Genomic DNA, 18,279 nt, shown 5'->3' with positions numbered 1-18,279 from the left:
ATCTGGAGAAATGATAACAACGGATCCACTACCAGCCGAGACACCCCTAGACAAGGATCACACTGCTTTCATCAAAACTCCAGAACAACCGAATGCGAAGATCACGGACTACTCCATAAGAGAACAACAGTGGTCGAAGTGTACAAAAAGATGTAGTGGAACTATGTTCCTACTGGTCTGCCCCTGCACCTCACAAACTCCCTCATTACGCCCCCTCCCACATGTCAATCAAACCCCCAAACAAAGACTCATGCTGTTTAAGGGAATGTTCAGTGCAGTACATGGAAATGGTATCCAGTCATTGCATCGAATACAAAGCATTGAATGCCAAAAGCATCGAAAAAATGCATTGCAAAAAAAAAGCTTTGAATGCATTTTTTTCAAAGGTAAAGGTTTTATTTTAAGTATAATGGGTTTTAAGGGGTAAAAAACGGGGGTTGGGGGAACCCCTCATTAAAAAAAAAAGAAAAAAAATGCATTTGATGCTTTTTTTTCATTGCTTTTTTTTAGATGCTACGGCATCCGATGCTTTGACATTTGATTCAATCACTATAAACCCACTGAAATGCAAGATTCAACTTCTTTCTACACTTTTATTTTAAAACAAAATCACTCCGGATGGTTTCTTTTTAAAATAAAAGTATAGGAACAGTAAATCTAAAAAAAATAAAAGCAGAGGAGCACCGCTCCCAACCGCTCCAGCCCACTTCGACCACTGGAGAACAACATTCGATCGGAAGAAGAGCCACAGAGTTACAGGATTCCAGACAAAAGCTATAGACGAAAATGCTGTACAACAAGTAAATGAGACCAAGCCTGACATGCCTGGCCCCAGACCCCCAACAATTCAAGTGGAGAATGCTGACAGATCCTCAGCACAACAAGCCAAATTGAAACCTACCGAAACAAGAGAGCTCCCACCACTGGTTCATACAGCACAACTCAAGCATCAGACACAACTTCACATTACAGAGCAGGTCAGCTAACAGGAACACCACAAATCCTGCTAAGAGACCCCAAACAGCAGCCTTCTATCATAACCGTCCAAAAACAAGCAATGAGGCAACCCCTCGCTGATATCTCCAAGAAGGAACAAGCAAAGCTAGCAAAGTTAAAATGGCTACACACACATGTTACTCTGAACTAGAAGAATGAAACCATAAAAAGGCATGCCATTAAACCAATCTATACAGCTGCATGGCTATCTCTTGACATCACCAAGATCGAATCTCTAATGAGCAGCGTAGAAAGACGAAAGGAAATCTTCAGCGACATCTCACAATGAATTCCACCGGAATCCACCTCAACCCCCTTGGTAAACCGCCCACTATCGAATACGAATATAAAACCTTGGACAAAACATGAAGAGCAAAATAAGAAACTTGACAAAGAAAATATGCCCTGCCAATTTAACTATGACTTCGAAGAGTCTTTTTATACTCCATCCTTACAATTCGAGAAACAGAAATTAGCCTCACTGACACCCTGTAAAAAGGAGGACAATAAAAACATCCTGTCTGACACCCCAGAAAAGAAGGATATAACACAGCCAAGGATACCTACGGCGATGATAGACTTGCAAAATATGCTAATTGTGGTTATTTCACAATCCATGATACCTTTTCTGCAACTACATGAGAATATCAAAGACAACATTTGCGATCAAGCAACACTTCTTGCGATGATTCACTCGAAACAGGTCTATATGGAAAACTTTACACGCATCATCGAAAAAAGACTAGACGCTGAAGCTGAACAATTTCAGATATGGCAACAAAGACTATTTGAGATATCAAGAGGGGATCGCGAGGAGAAAATACGACTAAACACCAGTGTCATGTCCTGGATGAAAGCCCCACAACAATCACAGCCAAGGCCTGAAGTAATACCGAGAAACAATAAACATACACTCCTCGCCTCCAGCGACTGGGGAATTCCCCCCTCCCACTGGTGGGATAGTCAACTTCTCTATACTTCTCTATACTCCAACCCACCATCCTGTGACAAAAGCAACAGATAAGGATGCTGAAGATATCTTTCAGATATTTTCTCAAAATAAGAGACCCACCAAACCGCTCAATGAAAAATAACAAAAGAAAAGAAAGCAACAACTAAACAGACAGGATAAAGGGCCTTTCTACGTACAATAAAGCAACCGATAGAATAACTCACAAAGAAACATCCCGAAACACGAAACCAAGGGGGGATAAAAGAAATTACAAGCACCCCTATGGCACTGAGGAGTGCATATGACACGATCACCGGTAGTATCCCAATTGCCGAAGACACTGATTGTAGCCTAGAAGACTTTCTCAATCTTACAACCCATATGGATGAACAGGAAGAAGTCCTTGATGGAAATTCTAGACCACCAAACGACTCCAGCCTGATAATAATAGATGAATACATGGCGATGCCACAGGACCAGTGGGATTTCATGTGCAAAGACATTTCGGACAATTCTCTTCCAGATGTAACGAGACTTGTTATCGAACAAGACCTGTGTGAAGAAATCTCTGATGAGTCCCTAGAATATACATCAAGTGGATCCTTTCACACGGATAGACAGCCAGAACAGAAATCTAAAGACCAGAAAAACACATGCCTCAAGAAGAGATTGATTCGCAAGAGGAATCTCCAAAGGAAAGTGCGCAATCAGAATATGCAATCCGACTGCCACTATTTGTGAATCCGATGGCTGAACAACCACACCACAACCTATGACTAGAAAATATAATATGAAGAACTGATCCCCTAATACTCAACAGAACTAACATTCTAATACTCCTGCAAGCAATACCACGATTAAAAACAATTGCAACAAGAGACATCAAGTTGGTCACATTTGAAGATGACGAATGCCTAGACAGCGCACAAATAGAACTATGGGACAGAAACTTGATGGGAAAAAATACTCTCCTTGAGAGATACTCTAACTAAACTTGGGTTCAAATGCACAAATGTTTCACAGTACAAGAACCCCTGTGCAACAAAACAGAAGAACCAAACTTCAAAGCATAGGTATACTGAAGTGGACGAAGACAATTCAACGTACAATAGAACATCGGAAAACAGAATCACAACACTTGCAATTACGAACTCTCCAACAGTTCACTCGGAATGCAGAGCAGACCTGGACTATGAAAACTATCCCTTTCGACGAGTCTACCATAGGCAGATTCAGTCTCCTCTAAAAAGTCGCCTGGGTAATTTTCCATATGTTATCTTCATTCAGTCATCAGAGAAGGCAGACTTTGCTGCAAAGGCGATAGGTTGTTTGAAACATCAGGGTCGCTGTCTGTGTCGCCCAGAGCAGAACCGCAGAGCCTGCAGAGCCCAAAGACCCAACAGCGGTATCATAACCACCAAAGAAAAACTAAATTAATTGGTCCTTATGTACGTGGGATACTAGAGGAAACACCCAGTTATTCAATCGACCTTCACCCGAACTAGAATATTTCAACATTATCTGCCTTCAAGAAACATGGCTCACGAAACACCTTGTTGCGATGGGTTCGTTACTTTCTTGAATCCAGCTCTCATAGGAACCCAAGACAGACCCTCTTCGGGATTACTCACTTTGGTTTTAAGAACATCAAACTGGAGTATAGTGACCACTAAAAACATCAATTCATGGACCCAAAACACAATAATAAAAATCCAGCTAAACAACCAAACAAGCACACAGAAGAAACCTGAACATCTGATATCAATCATGAACGTCTATTTGAATCCTGCTAATATCAATGACAACATCTTTCTTGATGGAATCTTTCTAACGATAGATGAAACACTTGCAATATACCAACAAGCCGAATTTATCATCTGTGGCGATTTGAACATTCATCTCTATACAGACAAAGGAGAACTAATGAACCACAAAGAACTATCTACGCACGCCAAGAGATGGCAGAAAGAAACGAACATGCGGAATCTCACAAGTTTTAAGCAACCAACTGACGACAGAGAGAGGATCATACTGACCTGGGTAAGAGGAACCTCTTCAGCAATAATAGATTACATTTATCTATTGGATTACCTCAAAGCATCAATAATTGAAGTAACCACAGAGCCGGCTACAGCAAGCAACCATTACCGTCATCAAAAGGCCAAGGTCTGAGGGAACCCACAAACCACCATTCACGTGCATTGGTAGAAATTATGGGCAAAAACTTAAGACTCCAAATGAGCCAAGCACAAACCCTAGATCTATTTAATCAAATACAGCAACCATCGATGAACGATACAGACAAACTCAACTACAATTGGATCCTAACTCCCTTCCTCAAGGAGAGCAAGAGGAATGATAACAAGATACAGCAACATAAACTTCAATGCCGACTTGTAGAGAGGAAAAAAGAAATGCAGAAGACAATCCGTCAGTTGAGAAACATCGACAGCCCAAGTCGTAACCAACATATAAAAAAGCCAAAACAATCTTACGCAAATTGGAGGAAATCATTCCGCATGACGCTGTTACAAGAAGATGCAGAAGCAATTATGAGTTCATTTAAAAGCCACAACCTAAGAGAACTGCGGAATCTCTTGAACAACGACACAAGAAAAAAACATGACCTAACAGCAAACGTCACCCAACAACAATGGATGCAGCAATTTAAATGCCTCCCTCGCAGCTGGGACCTGACGGCTTGTCAAACGCAATTATTAAGAAAGATGCACATCTATGGGCCAACTTCATGGAACAAGTGCTCTCTTTAATCAACAAACTTAAACAGATCCCTCAGTCTCGGCACACCGCAACAATAGTCCCAATCTACAAGCAGTGCCCTTGGGACAAGCCGCAAAATTTCAGACCGATAGCTCTCCTTGATCCACAAGGGAAGTTATTTGCATCAATCTTACTCAAAAAGCCGAAACAGTGGGCCACGGAAAATGAGCAATTTGCTATCCGACAAACAGGCTTTTCATCTAATGTCGGAACAAACATAAACTTAATGCTACTGAATCTAATCAAATACGCAGCAATAAAAAAAAAAAACAATGGTTCATGCGGCATTTATTGACCTCCACATGGCTTTTGACTCATATGAAGACAGAACCCGTGGAAAAAATTAACAACATGGAAATGTCCCACTGAAACATTGGAACCAATCAAATTACTGTACTCAAATACCTCCATAACAATCAGACTAGCAAAAAGTGGCATTACCACCCCATCTATTAGGACAACGAACAGGTTAAAACAAGGATGCCCGATGGCAGCTCCTCTCTATAATCTTTACACCGCAGATTGTGAAGAACACCTGGAAAACAGTGCTCTAAATCCTCCCAAAATAAACTCGATTCCTGTTCCAGTTATGATGTATGCTGATGACACAATTTTACTAGACAAAACAACGTCTGGACTACAGAAAAGCCTATAACTTCTGGAAGAATATATGAATGTAAATGAACTACATCTCAATCCCACCAAAACAAAAGTGATGTCCCTGGTGAAGCAGTCCTTTAAGAAGAATAAACCTTTGAACTTGACCATTGATGGGAACCAACTAGATGAAGTCACAACATTCAAATACCTGGGCATCACAATAAACCAATCAAAAGTGGAAAAACAATGGATTACCAACCTAGAAGGCAAAATGCAAGCACTTGCCAGATAAGGATGAGTGCTCCATCGAAAATTTGGCAAATTCTCCTTCAAACCAATACTCTCGTATTACAGACAGAAAGTAATCCCAACTACAATTTATGGAAGCAAAGCAATGCCACACCTCCAAACCACCAACTTGATGAGAATGGAATCTATGTTCTGGCGCAATATCCTGAGACTACCACGTTCTTATTCAATGGCCAGAATACGCCCCCAAATAGCCACACAGTCAATAAATTCTATAGTCAAATGGAAACAACTGGACATTCAAATTGTTGACTGATGAAAAAATACCAGCACTAGAAATACTCAGAGGCCACCCTACCACCATGAACAGCTCTGTTTTGCAAGCATGGAAGGAATATCTATTCTGGCTACTTACAATTGAGGATATATCAGTCGAAAAGCTCACAAAGACCTCAACATGCCAAGAAAAAATTGATGGCGAATGACTGGATAAAGACATGTAGAATCAAAATAACATACTCAAGGAACATACAATGCCGCACTGAGGTACGTGCCATCAATGAGATACCAAAATATCTCATAACTTTCCCTGACCCATCCATACATGCAGCATACATGAAGATGAGACTAAACTCTTTGCCTACTGGAGACTATCTAGCTACGTTTCAGCTAATAGTGGCCTCAGAGCACCCTTGCCACTTCTGCAAAAACCACGAGACACCGGAAACAACACACCATCTACTAATGATATGTCCCGAACTCACAGAAAAGAGATTGACTTTTGGCACATACTTTAACATCTCATCGCAGTATGTGGATGCTGAAACACGATGGACACCGATTATGAATGGACAAGAAAACAAAATTATTTTCAGAGTCGTCCAATTCCTGAAGAATATTCTAGAACTAGACAACAGACCTGTGGAACAATCCAACAATTATTAGACTTACTCACACGAGACCAGCCATTAATGTAGGTAGATATTGACAGAGAGCCGCAAAACGCAATCTTCTAAACCCAAAAAATGAAAAGTTTATAATAAACTACACCATTTAAAAAATATATATATATAAAGTTATAAAATAAAAAGCAGTAGGCATTTAGAAGCTGCGATACAGAAAACAGAAAAGGAAATGTTAAGGCAGCAAGGAAAAGGGAGGGACCTTGCCCTATGGTAGACACTGACACTTGGGCAGCAGGATAAATACTACTGAAATTAAAAAAAATCAGTGAAAAAAGATGTGAAGTTCGAAACAGAGGAGCCAGAGCGACAGGTTGTAGAATATAAGTATGAGTTGATTGAAACTGAGCACAAATTCGGGACCGTACTTGTCCTCTGTGGAGCTGCTGAACCCCCTGTTGCTCCCGAGAAGTGCAGACCCAGAAGCTCAGATATAACTCCTGTGGATGGGTCATACCAAAGAGAAAGGAAAAGTGGATCAAATAAAAAAGGCACAGGATTAAACCTTCTGTTGGATGACACTCCTGTTTAGTAAAAAAGGTAGCATAGACATGTATTATTACTTCTCTGTAAATAAACTTCTCCCCACAATGTCAGTTATCTCCCCCCTCGTCCTGTAATATACCTGTCCTGCCTCAGCTAATGGCTGTAAGGAAACGGTTTCTGCAATGTTGACTGAAAACTGCTTCTCATTCACTGCTGCTTCTTCTTACAATTTGACTGAACTCCTTAAGGGCTTTGTAGATGCTGCTAATTTATTTCCTGAAGAATATTTCCTTTTGCATCTATAAAGGTACCAGTAGTTTATGTTTTATTGCTGCCAATAAACTTCCTTAACCTGTTTGGCATGTGAGTTAGCTTTTGTCCGTTCTTCTAAACTTTTATGAGTTTTCTGTAAATGAAACAGAACCTTTATTTTGCTCAAAATGCTGCTTACCCATAAATGTATTATCAGCTTGCTTCCTGCAGCTACCGAACACTATTTACATGTTGCCTCATCAGTGTCCCATTCATTAAATCAATGTCTCTGAGTGGTTGCAGACTTACACGTTACAGCAATGCCTCTTTCAGCCTTCTCTTGTCACCATGCACAGCCGCCTTTGATCTCCGCACTACACTGCTAATAAAGACTCAAACACTGCTTCCTGCATTCGCCGCTGCTTGCTGCTAATCGCTGCGCTCCTTTTCCACTTCCTTGTATGCCTGAACACTGCGCTGCTACTGCCTTCACCTCAAGACTCTCTTGGTGTGCAAGTACAAACTGCTACTTCATAAAAAAAAAACATGCATTGCCTGACCTGTCCTTCCTCACCAGCATTCCAAGGTCAGGCAGCTCGTTATTTCATGTCTCGAGTCTGCGTGCCTCACACTGGCAACTGTCTTTTTGCTCCAATCTCACTCTGAATACTTTCTTCCTGTTTTTAAAGATGGGCGCTGTCCTAATCAGCTCTACTGCAAAGGTTTTGGTTTAATTCCTTATGGTTTGCTAAAACCTATTTAAAGCTATACTTTCTACTATGGTTGTCTGCAATATGATTGACGAATTACATTTATTCTCTTGGTTTATTGAGGCAAACTAACGTGCATTCAGTAAATACGTTACTATGATTTACAAAACTATTCTAACATGATTTAATTAAGCTGCTATCTTTCACAGGGCTTAAAGCACTCTAATAAAATAACATATGCTTTCAAAAATGCTGCACTCCCACCAGTATTGTTTCTTGTGTTGCTCCTTCTTCAACTCCAAAGCTTCCTGTACTCCAGATATCTAAATCTTCTTGTCAACTTGTCCTTACTCCAAGAGAACTGCTGAGGAGATGTTACTGTTTCAGCTTCTGTCATGAAATGCAGGGAAACACAGTTTAGAATGCCCAGAAGCTAGATTGCTCTCCCCAAGGGGTAACTTCAGATGTCTCTATATAGAGTTAAGGATTACAATGTGATTAATCAACCAGTTACCAAACTGCCTACGCCTTTTCCCCTAATTCCACAGGCACCCAAATATATAGGTGACTGAAAGCTAAATGTCTATGTACAATATGGCCCAGAACCCTGACTGCAAGCAGGAAAAGAGGGAGGAGAATTGGGAAACAGAGGAGTACCAGGAAGAGAGAACTCCAAGGGAGAGACGGTTAAGACCTCCCTCCAGAACAATGGCGATAGCCAGAGAGAGAAAGAAGGCTAGAACACACCATAGACTACAAAGGGGAAGGCAGTTCCCTTTGATACAAAAAGGGGTAGATTGATCACAAAAAATACCATGGCCCCATATGGACAAGAATAATTTAATAAAGAGCCTACTACCCTTACTGGAGTGGCAGGAAAGAAAACCACACAGCAGGGGCCACTCTAACTGTAGGAGATATGATGAGTTTACTAACCCATATAATAGGGCATGAGATGAACACTGTTTGGGAACGAGCTGGATACCCTGGTGTCCGATTAAAAAGTGACACACACATGGAACTCCATTTAACAACTGTCGTGCCCGTGTGTGGGATGAATTGAGAAGGACGTTCCAAGATAAGCCTCAAGTAAGTTCTATTGTGGCACATACAATGAAGCACGGTGAGGACCCAGATTTATATATTCAGTCCTTCCAAGAGATGTGGAGAAATGAGACAGGGGAGACATGGGAAAATACCATACCCCTATTCAACTATGTTCTGAGGAAGGGTCTTGCCACAGATGTGCAAACAGAGTTACACAGAATCGTAGGCATAGCAGCGAAAGGGTGGTGCAAAATACATGCACACATAGTACATTTCTGTAAATGCAAGCAAGAGAATGAAAGAGCAGCAGAAGAAAAGGTGTAGTGCACAGAAGCAAAATGGGTACAGAAGAAATTGGCAAGGATCGTTATGGGAGGCGCAGTGGTGAGCAATTCCACAGATACAGATACAGAACCATCACAATTGAAGAGATAGCGGAGGGGCTCAAGGGGCAAGGAGCAGTTCACAAAAATGACAAGGGCAAAGATTTTGGAGATTACGACCACGATTTGGAGGAGCATGTTGGACATGTGGAAATGTGGATAGGTGGGGCACATAGCTAAGGAATGGTGAAGCAGACCTCCATTGCAGTACCATGCGGGAGCACTGCAACTCAGTATCTTGCACCAGAGCCCTCATACCGCAGACCAGTGCAAGGAGTTTATAACCCAAACCAAGCCATCACCCCGGAAATCATGGATGCCCCAGGATCTGCACAACCCAGAATGTAGGCCCAGTACAGGTAACCACACTGACCCAGGGACAACCCATACAATACTGAACAATATGCAGAACGTCACACAACAGGTTCCATAACAATCAATTACAGCTTCATGATAACAAAATGCCCTTCCACGAGAAACCATACTGGAGCCATTGTCTCACAGAGCAATGCTTTTCCCCTTCCGGGGTCAAACACACAATAGGACAGCCCACAGCAAGCCCTGACATGCAGAGTCCTCTCAATCACCCCAGACAAGGAACCTAAAGTGGGAGTGTGGATAGGGGACCGGATATTCACCTTCATGGTGGACACAGATCTTATATAAGGGAAGGATGGTTTCCTTTGACCAACCTATGTATGGACACTCAGGGAATCTCTGGAGCTATTGTTAAGGTACCATTCACAAAAGAACTACACCTCACCATAGAGAACCAAGACATAGAAGCACCCTTAATGTACAGCAGAAAGACACCAGTGAATCTGTTAGGTGGGGACATCCTTCAGAAGCTAAATATGACCATGTCATTCACTGACAAAGGAATCATGTGTTCTACAGCAGGCATGTACAACAATAGAGAAGTCACAGTATTATAAGCATTCAGCAGCACCAACACAATCTGAGTCCTACCATTACATGAGATGCTATTCACATATGCAGTGACTATTGTGATTGGCTGGTTACCAGGTATGCAGAATGTAATATCCTGTCTGCCAGCAGAATTCCTATTCAGACCAGCAGTACCACATGAGACTGCCCGAGGAGCAATATTTACATTACGCATAGAGGCAGTGATCATGAGAAAGAACATAATCATCCTAACAGCAAGACGAGGAAGGGATGGAGTGAAGAAGAGTATTATACATTGACCCCACACTGCTATTAAGAGACCTCACTAACGAACAGTTATTTGCAAACATGGAGACTGACAGAAAGATCATATTTGAAATCAGCATACCTTGCCACATGGTAGTGCAACACAGAGAAGGGCCACAGACAATATTGATGGCCACAGCAACACCTTCATAATTACAGGAAGACTTGTCACAAGTTACCAGTCATTCATGGACAGACATCCCACACAATGTAGGGTGACTGAACAGCAAAGAGGCAGTAAAAATGAAACTTAAACCAGGAACAAAACTCCCAGAATAAAACAATGCCTGGTATCTATAAAGGCAGATGAAGGAGTCTACAACACCATCAAAGCATTATACTACCCTCAGGATCATCGTGCAACACAGCCATACACCCCTGAATAAAGGGAAAAGGGTCATCATGGAGATTAATTTAAGATCTCCGCCACTGAACAACATAGTGGATGCAGAGTACCCACTGATGGCTAACCCTACATCAATCGTATGCAGCATCTCTTTCAATGCAGTCTATTTCACTGTAATTGATGTAAAGAATACAATATTCTTCATACCATTACATCCAGATTCTCAGTTCTTAACACATTCTTGTATCACTGTAAAAGATTCCAGCACACTCGTTTACGACAAGGTTACTTTGAATCTTCTTGTGTCTATTACAGAGTCCTTCAAAAGGACTTAGGAAACATTCTTACCCTGCAATATTCATATGGTTCTCCTTCAAACACAGGACAGTCATGTACCTGATCATTGGACTCAACTGGTTCAGCTAGGAATGTTTCTGGGTAAACAATATTGCATCTCACTATGGTGATGACACAGGAGAAGTGCTCTAGGTGGACGGGTCATCAAGTATAGATCACGACAGTGGCCAAAGACACATCTAGGTCACATGCGCTCCTTAACATCTTTGCCCCCCGCATCCTATCTACACTTCCCCTCCCAGCATTTCCCAACCTCCCTCTCGTATTTTCACCACTTCGCTCTCTGACCTATTGTATTGTCATCCCCATTGTTTTATTTTCTCTACTGTGCCATTGCATTGCCTGCATTCCTCTACTTGTAGGTTTGTGGGTTGTGTATTTTGCCTTGTTGGGTTGGGTTTCAATACCATACTTTGACACTGCCTTTGTATTCTCTACTGTATTGACACTATCTTGTTCTCTATGTTATTGACAGTCCATTTTGTTGCCAGCATTATTTTCCTCTAGGTACCTTGGTTGCGCATTGCGATTTGTTGTTGGTTTCTCTATTGCACTGTCCATTGTGTTGCCTGCATTCTTTTCATCTAGGTTTCCTTGGATTTGCATTGTGCTTTGCAATTGGTTTCTGTATTGTAACTTGATTTTTTAGGTCCATATTGTAGGACAGTGTGTTGTTCTATATGTTATTGGCATCCCGTTGCCTTGCCTGCATTCTTCACCTCTAAGTTTCCTTGGTTGTGCCTTCTGCTTTGTTGCTGGTTTCTGTATTGCACCTTGATATTGTACATCCTGGTGTTCTTGTTCTGTGTTGTGCTCCCCTCTCTGTTGTGTCCACTCTTTGTGCCTGTCTGCCCCCAGTGCTATACACCCTTAAGCACTCTCTTGTGCACCCTCTTCTCAAGAAACCCTCAGCCGACCCCTTCTGCCCAGCTAACTATCACCCGATCTCCATCACTCCTTTCCTGGGGAAACACCTGGAAAAGCTGGCCATCTCCTAGCTTAATTTCATATTGAACCTGTGGTTGTCTCCATGACCATCAGTCTGGCTTCAGTGCAGCCAGAAGCATGGAAACTGTTCTCCTGAAAACCAATGAAGACCTGCTCTCCAACTTAGATTCTAATACCCCCTGTCCTCATCTTACTCGACCTCTCTTCTGCCTTTGACACAGTAAACCAAGCCATCCTGCTCAACTGGCTCCGTAATAACCTGGGTATCCTGAATCATGCAACCGTCTCTTTCTAAATCTCCCTGCCTTCTACTCTCCGCCCTTTGCAACTCATCCAGAACAGGACTGTGAGATTTGTCCTTGCACTCAAGCCCAGGGATTGTATCTCTCCAGGACTGAAATATTTGCACTGGCTCCCAGTGGCTTCGAGGATTAAGTTCAAAACCCTTTGCATTGTCCACATGGATTTCTTGGGCCTGGGGCCTCAATACCTTCAACCTTCTCTTTCTAAATATCTTCCTTCTCGAGCTACTCACTCATCCGCCTCCAACTCCCTTAGGGTCAGCCCCTTCTAAGCAACGAGTTAGTGGTAGATCTCTTTCTTTGGCTGGGGCCTCCCTCATGAACAGCCTCCCTGCTTCCCTGAAACGTGAGGAGAACAATTTCCGGTTCTCGAAGCACTTCAAGACCTTCCTCTTTGCTTCTGCTTTCTCTCCTCTCCCCTGCTGAACTCCTGACTGAAACTGCACTTGTCACCTAGCTACCCTCTGATCTCAGGCCCAGGTACCCTCCCTCACCAGCTGCACGCCTGCACTGCCTCATGGGCAAACCCTTCACTTGGGGGCTGTTACTGTATCCCTGCAGGCCCCGCCAGCTCTAGACACTTGATGTCTGCACTTACCCCTGCACTTAACACAAGATGGCCGCTCTTTTTACCTATTTTTTCTATTTATTTTATTTATTTATTCATGTTAATCCTATGTACTGCAATGCCCGCTCCCCTTCCCCCACACTTTTCCTTTACCCCTCCCCTGCACTTGTGCGATCTCAATGTCACCTAGCCTAGTAAGATCGTCGTCTCTGTCTTCCCTCTGTTCCCCCTCCTTTGCCTCTTTGGACCATGAAACACTTATGTATAGGCGCGTTATCAATGCCATCACATATCATATCATCACTGATCAGACCCTGGCCTGGTTGACCTCTTTCCGCTCTGATCGACCCTCGCAAGGGGTCCTTTGCCTCCTCTATTTCTCCCTCTACCTGTGGTGTTACGAAGGGGTCTAACCTCTCTCCCTGGCTGTCCAACCAATACCTGGCACCTCTTGCCCACTGCTTTGCCGCTCTTTGCCCCAACATTCAGTGCTATGCGGATGGCACTCATCTCATTTTCAGGCTCCCTTCTGTCACCCAATCTCCTTCTCTCATCTCTGACTGTCTGTCTGCTATCCAGGAGTGGTGTGCCACCAACAATCTCTGCCTTAATGCCAGTAAGTTGGAGAGTCTACTCATCGGTACACCTGCACCCTCCTTTCCTGTCACTCTCTGGCCGGGCTACCTTGACCTTCTTCCTGCTCCTACCTTTGAGGCTAAGAACCTTATGTCATCTTTGACTCCACACTCTCCTTTTTTCCTCACATCTCTGATGTCTCTAAGAAGTCACACTGCCTACTGCACCTCCTCAGAGGTATTCTTTCTTTCCCCTCTTTCCACCAGAAGCTCACTGTCTCCAGAGATCTGGTTCTACAGCAACAGCCTCTTTCTAAATCTGCCTGCGTCTACTCTCCGCCCTCTGCATCTCATCCAGAACAGGACTGCAAGACTTTTCCTTGGCCTCAAGTCCAGGCATCGTATCTCTCCAGCACTGAAATCTCTGCACGGGCTCCGAGTGGCTGCGAAGATTATGTTCAAGACCCTCTGCATTGTCCACAAGGCCCCTGGTGCCTAGGGCCTCAATACCTCCAACTCTCTTTTCAAAAATATCTTCCTACTCAAGCTCTTCGTCCTCTTCTTCCAACACCCTCAGAGTCAGTCGCTTCTCCAAGCAACGATTTGGTGGTAGATCTCTTTCTTCGGCTAGGGCCTCCCTCTGGAAACACCTCCTGCCTCTCTGAAACTTGAGGAGAACCATCTCCGGTTCCAGAAGCACCTCAAGACTTTCCTTATTGTTTCTGCCTTCTTCCTCTCACCTGCTGAATTCCTGGATGAAACTGAAACTGCACTGGTCACCTGTCTACCCTCTGATCTTGGCCTGTGTCCCCTCCTCTGGCAACACTTGAACTTGGGTCTGTATCTGTAACCCTACAGTCCCCCCTACCTGCACTTTAGACACCTGCTGTCTGCACTTACCCTTGCACTTGCCACCAGCTGGCCGCACTTCTTATTGTTTGATCCCATGTACTGCACTGCTCCTTCCCCATTCCCCTTGCACTTTTTCCCACCCCTCTCCACTACACTTGCGCAATCTCAAAGTCACCCGGCCTAGTAAGATCATTGTCTCCATCTCTCTTGCCTCGTCGTGCCTTGAAACACTTGTGTATGGGTGCTTTATAAATGCCATATCATATCATATCATACCCCCCTCCTGCTTGGGCTCGCTCCGCCCCTCTTTCGACTCCGCTCCCACTATGGAGCTCTCTGTCTCCCCTATATTCTCTAACTGCTATTCTGTCTACTGTCCTTTCACTCTCACTAAGTCTGGCAGGATGAAGTTCAAAAAGGACATCCCGGTCTCCAACTCAGGCCTCTCTATCGCTAATGCCTACACCAGTGCTTCCTCCAGAAAAACCCTTACCGACATCTTCTTTGCCATTCCATCTCCAGGCCTATGACCCCCATATGGTCTCTGTTCTCTCTCCTTTTTTCTCCTCTCCCTTTAATTGTGGCACCCGGTGGGAGGGCCTTCTGGCCCCCTTCCGCTCCTCTAAAACCATCATTAATGTCTACTTAAACGGTGCCATCTTGGTCTAGGGCCCTCAGGCCAATCTCCTCCTTTTTGATAGATGGTTCTTGCCCCTTATCAACTTGCTTTCTTCTCCTGCTATCCCTACTTACCTCTCTCTGGCTCATCAGCCGCCTCCTTCCTCCACTATCTTTCCATCACCCTCCGATGCTTCCTTGGTCACCCTGTTGCCTTCTTCCTCCACTACCACTCTGGAACCCTCGGCTGCTTCTTTGGCCGCCAAGTTGCTTCCTCCTTCAGTCACCTCTCTGGCACTCTCTCCTTCCTCTCTGACTACCATGCCATCTCTTCCATCCTCCTCCGCCTATTCCTGGGCACCTCAAACACTTCAGAAGGGAGTAACTCTGCCCTGTACCCCTCCGTGGAAGTCCTGCAAAGGTGGCAACCTGTTCCACATCACTACTCTTAATTCTCGCTCCGCTATCAAACACTCCTCTGACATCTGCTGTCGCCTTCAAGAGTTTAATTTGGATGTGCTCTATCTCACTGAGACTTGGTTCCCGGCCAGTTCTGTCACATGTTTTGATACTCTCCTTCCTGATGGCTTCAAGATCCACTCTGAAAACCAGATCCACCCATCCCAGCTGGAGTGTAGCCCTAATGTTCCCAGAGTGGATCCCTGCTTCTGTCATTCCAACACAGGACTGCTCCTCCTTTGAATACCTGGTCTGCAGGCTATCTATCTCTCCTGGCCTCTCTCTTACTGTATCCACTATATGCAGGTCACCTGGCCAGGTCGGCTTAATCCTCTCTGAGTGGGCTGACCTCTCATCCTCCCTCCTTGCCTCTACCTCTCAACTTCTCCTCCTCAGAGACCTAAACATCCACCTGGATGCTTAAAGCCCCTCTTCTGCGCTCTTTCACAACCTCTGCGACTCTCTGTCTCTCTCTCTCTCTATTCTTCCCTCTGGCACGACTCACTCTGCAGGGCACAACCTGGATGTTCTGATCTCTTCAGACCTCCCCCTCTCCAACCCTCTCACCAATCCTCTCTCTTGGAGTGACCACATTCTCCTTTCCTCCCACAATTCTCTGTCTACTCCTCTGGATAAGCTGACACCAGCATTGCCACCCACCTTCTCTGTCATTCGGCACATGAAGCATGTGTCAGTTGAGGCCTTCGCTGCTACTTTCTCTCCTCCTCCTACACATTTGGCTGAATCACACTCTGTCACAGCCCTCTCTAACCTTCATCTCTCTATCTCTCACACTCTTGTCGCCCTTGCCATGAGGATCTGTTTGATGCCCACATCTAAGTGCTCCGAAACACATGTGTATGAGAGTGATATAAATAAAATATCATATCATATCATACTCTTGGTTCAATTCTGACCTTGCCACTCTTAAACGCAAATGTAGGGTGGCTGAGAAGAAGTGAAGGGCATCAAGTGCACTCTTTGACAAACTGGCCTGCTGCCTGCTCCAAAGGCAGTACAGACTCTCTGTGCTCTCTAACAAGAGAGCAGACATCCAAGCACACGCCTCTGCAGCCTCTAACAACTAGGCTGACATTTTCAAGATCTGAAAGGAGCTGGCCAACCCTGTCACAGTCTCTCCTGTTCCCTTCCAGCGCTCTGCACGGCTCTGGAATCTAATTTCACCACTAACACTCAAGACATCTGCCCACTCTCTCTTCATCTGCCTCCTCTTCCTCCTCCTCTACCACCCCTGGGCCCTCTTCAGCTGTCATTTCTCGCGTTTGTCCTTCTTTCCCCTGTTCACCCTGACAATGTTTTTAGACAAGTCTGATCTATGAAAGTCTTGTCAAAGCAGGATCTCCCCTGCTCTTCCAGAACCATCAAGGACCACATCAATACCCTTGCTCCAGCCTTGGCCGATTTCTGCAATCACTCTTTTTCCACTAGAACCTTCCCGTCCCCTCTGAAGCACTCCCGTGTGCACCCCCTTCTAAAGAAGCCCTCTGACGATCCCTCCTCTCTGGCAAACTATCGCCCGATCGCCATCACTCTTTTCCTAGGCAAACTCCTGGAAAAGCTGGCCCACTCCCAGCTTAATCTGCATACTGAATCTGTTGGTTGTCTCTGTGACCACCAGTCAGGCTACAGAGCCGCCGGAATCACAGAAACTTCTCTCCTGAACACCTGTGAAGTCCTGCTCTCTAATCTTTACTCTAATCTACCTTCTGTTCTCATTCTCCTCTGTCTATCCTCTGATTTTGACACAGTCAATCATGCCATCCTGCTCAATCGCCACTGCAACAACCTGGGTATCTTTGGTCATGCCCTGGCCTGATTGACCTCCTTTCTCACTGACTGACCCTCCCAGGTCCAACTTGGGTTTTCCCTCTTTTCTATCTCTCTTTCTACTTGTTGTGTTCCCCAGAGGTCTAACCTTTCTTCTTGGCTTCAACCACTACCTGGAACCTCTTACCCACTGCATCACTACATTCTGCTCTAATTCTCAGTTTTAATGCGTATGACACCATGCTCTCCTTGAGGCTCCCCTCAGTGACCTCTGCTCCTTCTCTCATACCAGCCTGTCTGGCCATAATTTAGGAATGGTATACCACCAATGATCTCTGCCTTAATGCCAGTAAGACTGAGAGTCTCCTCATGGGGTCACCTGCTCCCTCCTTTCCTCTCTCTCTCTCTGGCCATCCACCCTGTACCGCCTTCCTTCTTCCTGTGAGACAAAGAATCTTGGTGTCATCAGCGACTAGCCTCTCCTTCTCTCCTCACATCTCTGACGTCTCTAAGAAGTCACACTATCAGGTGCACCTCCTCAGAGGTATTCTGCCTTTTCTCACTTTCCCCCAGAAGCTCCATAGCACTGGCCTCTCTAGGCTGGCCTATTGCAACAGCCTCTTTCTAAATCTGTATGTCTCTACGCTTCGACATTTACAATCTATCCAGAACAGGACTGCAAGACTTGTCCTTGGCCTCAAGCCCAGGGATCATATCTCTCCAGCTCTGAAATCTCTCCACTGGCACCCTGTGGCGGCAAGGATCAAGTTCAAGACACTCTCCATCATCCACAAGGCTTTCTGGGTCCTGGGACCGCAGTACCTCCAACTTTC

General features: G+C 44.5%; 1 protein-coding gene across 1 annotated transcript in view; it reads left to right on the top strand.

Annotated features, from left to right (window-relative positions):
- Positions 1–5,216: 5,216 nt before the first annotated feature.
- Positions 5,217–18,279, top strand: part of LOC138467762 (extracellular calcium-sensing receptor-like) — a 115,988-nt gene continuing 102,925 nt past the window's right edge. Inside the window, exon 1 of the mRNA XM_069608040.1 lies at positions 5,217–5,323. Coding sequence (XP_069464141.1) covers positions 5,217–5,323 — 107 coding nt within the window. The remainder of the gene's footprint in view (positions 5,324–18,279) is intronic.

This window comes from Ambystoma mexicanum, chromosome 1p (assembly GCF_040938575.1).
Source record: "Ambystoma mexicanum isolate Mex_15411 chromosome 1p, UKY_AmexF1_1, whole genome shotgun sequence".
Lineage (NCBI taxonomy): Eukaryota > Metazoa > Chordata > Amphibia > Caudata > Ambystomatidae > Ambystoma > Ambystoma mexicanum.
The sequence above is the reverse complement of the archived record's forward strand: the minus strand, read 5'-3'. Positions and strand labels throughout refer to the sequence as shown.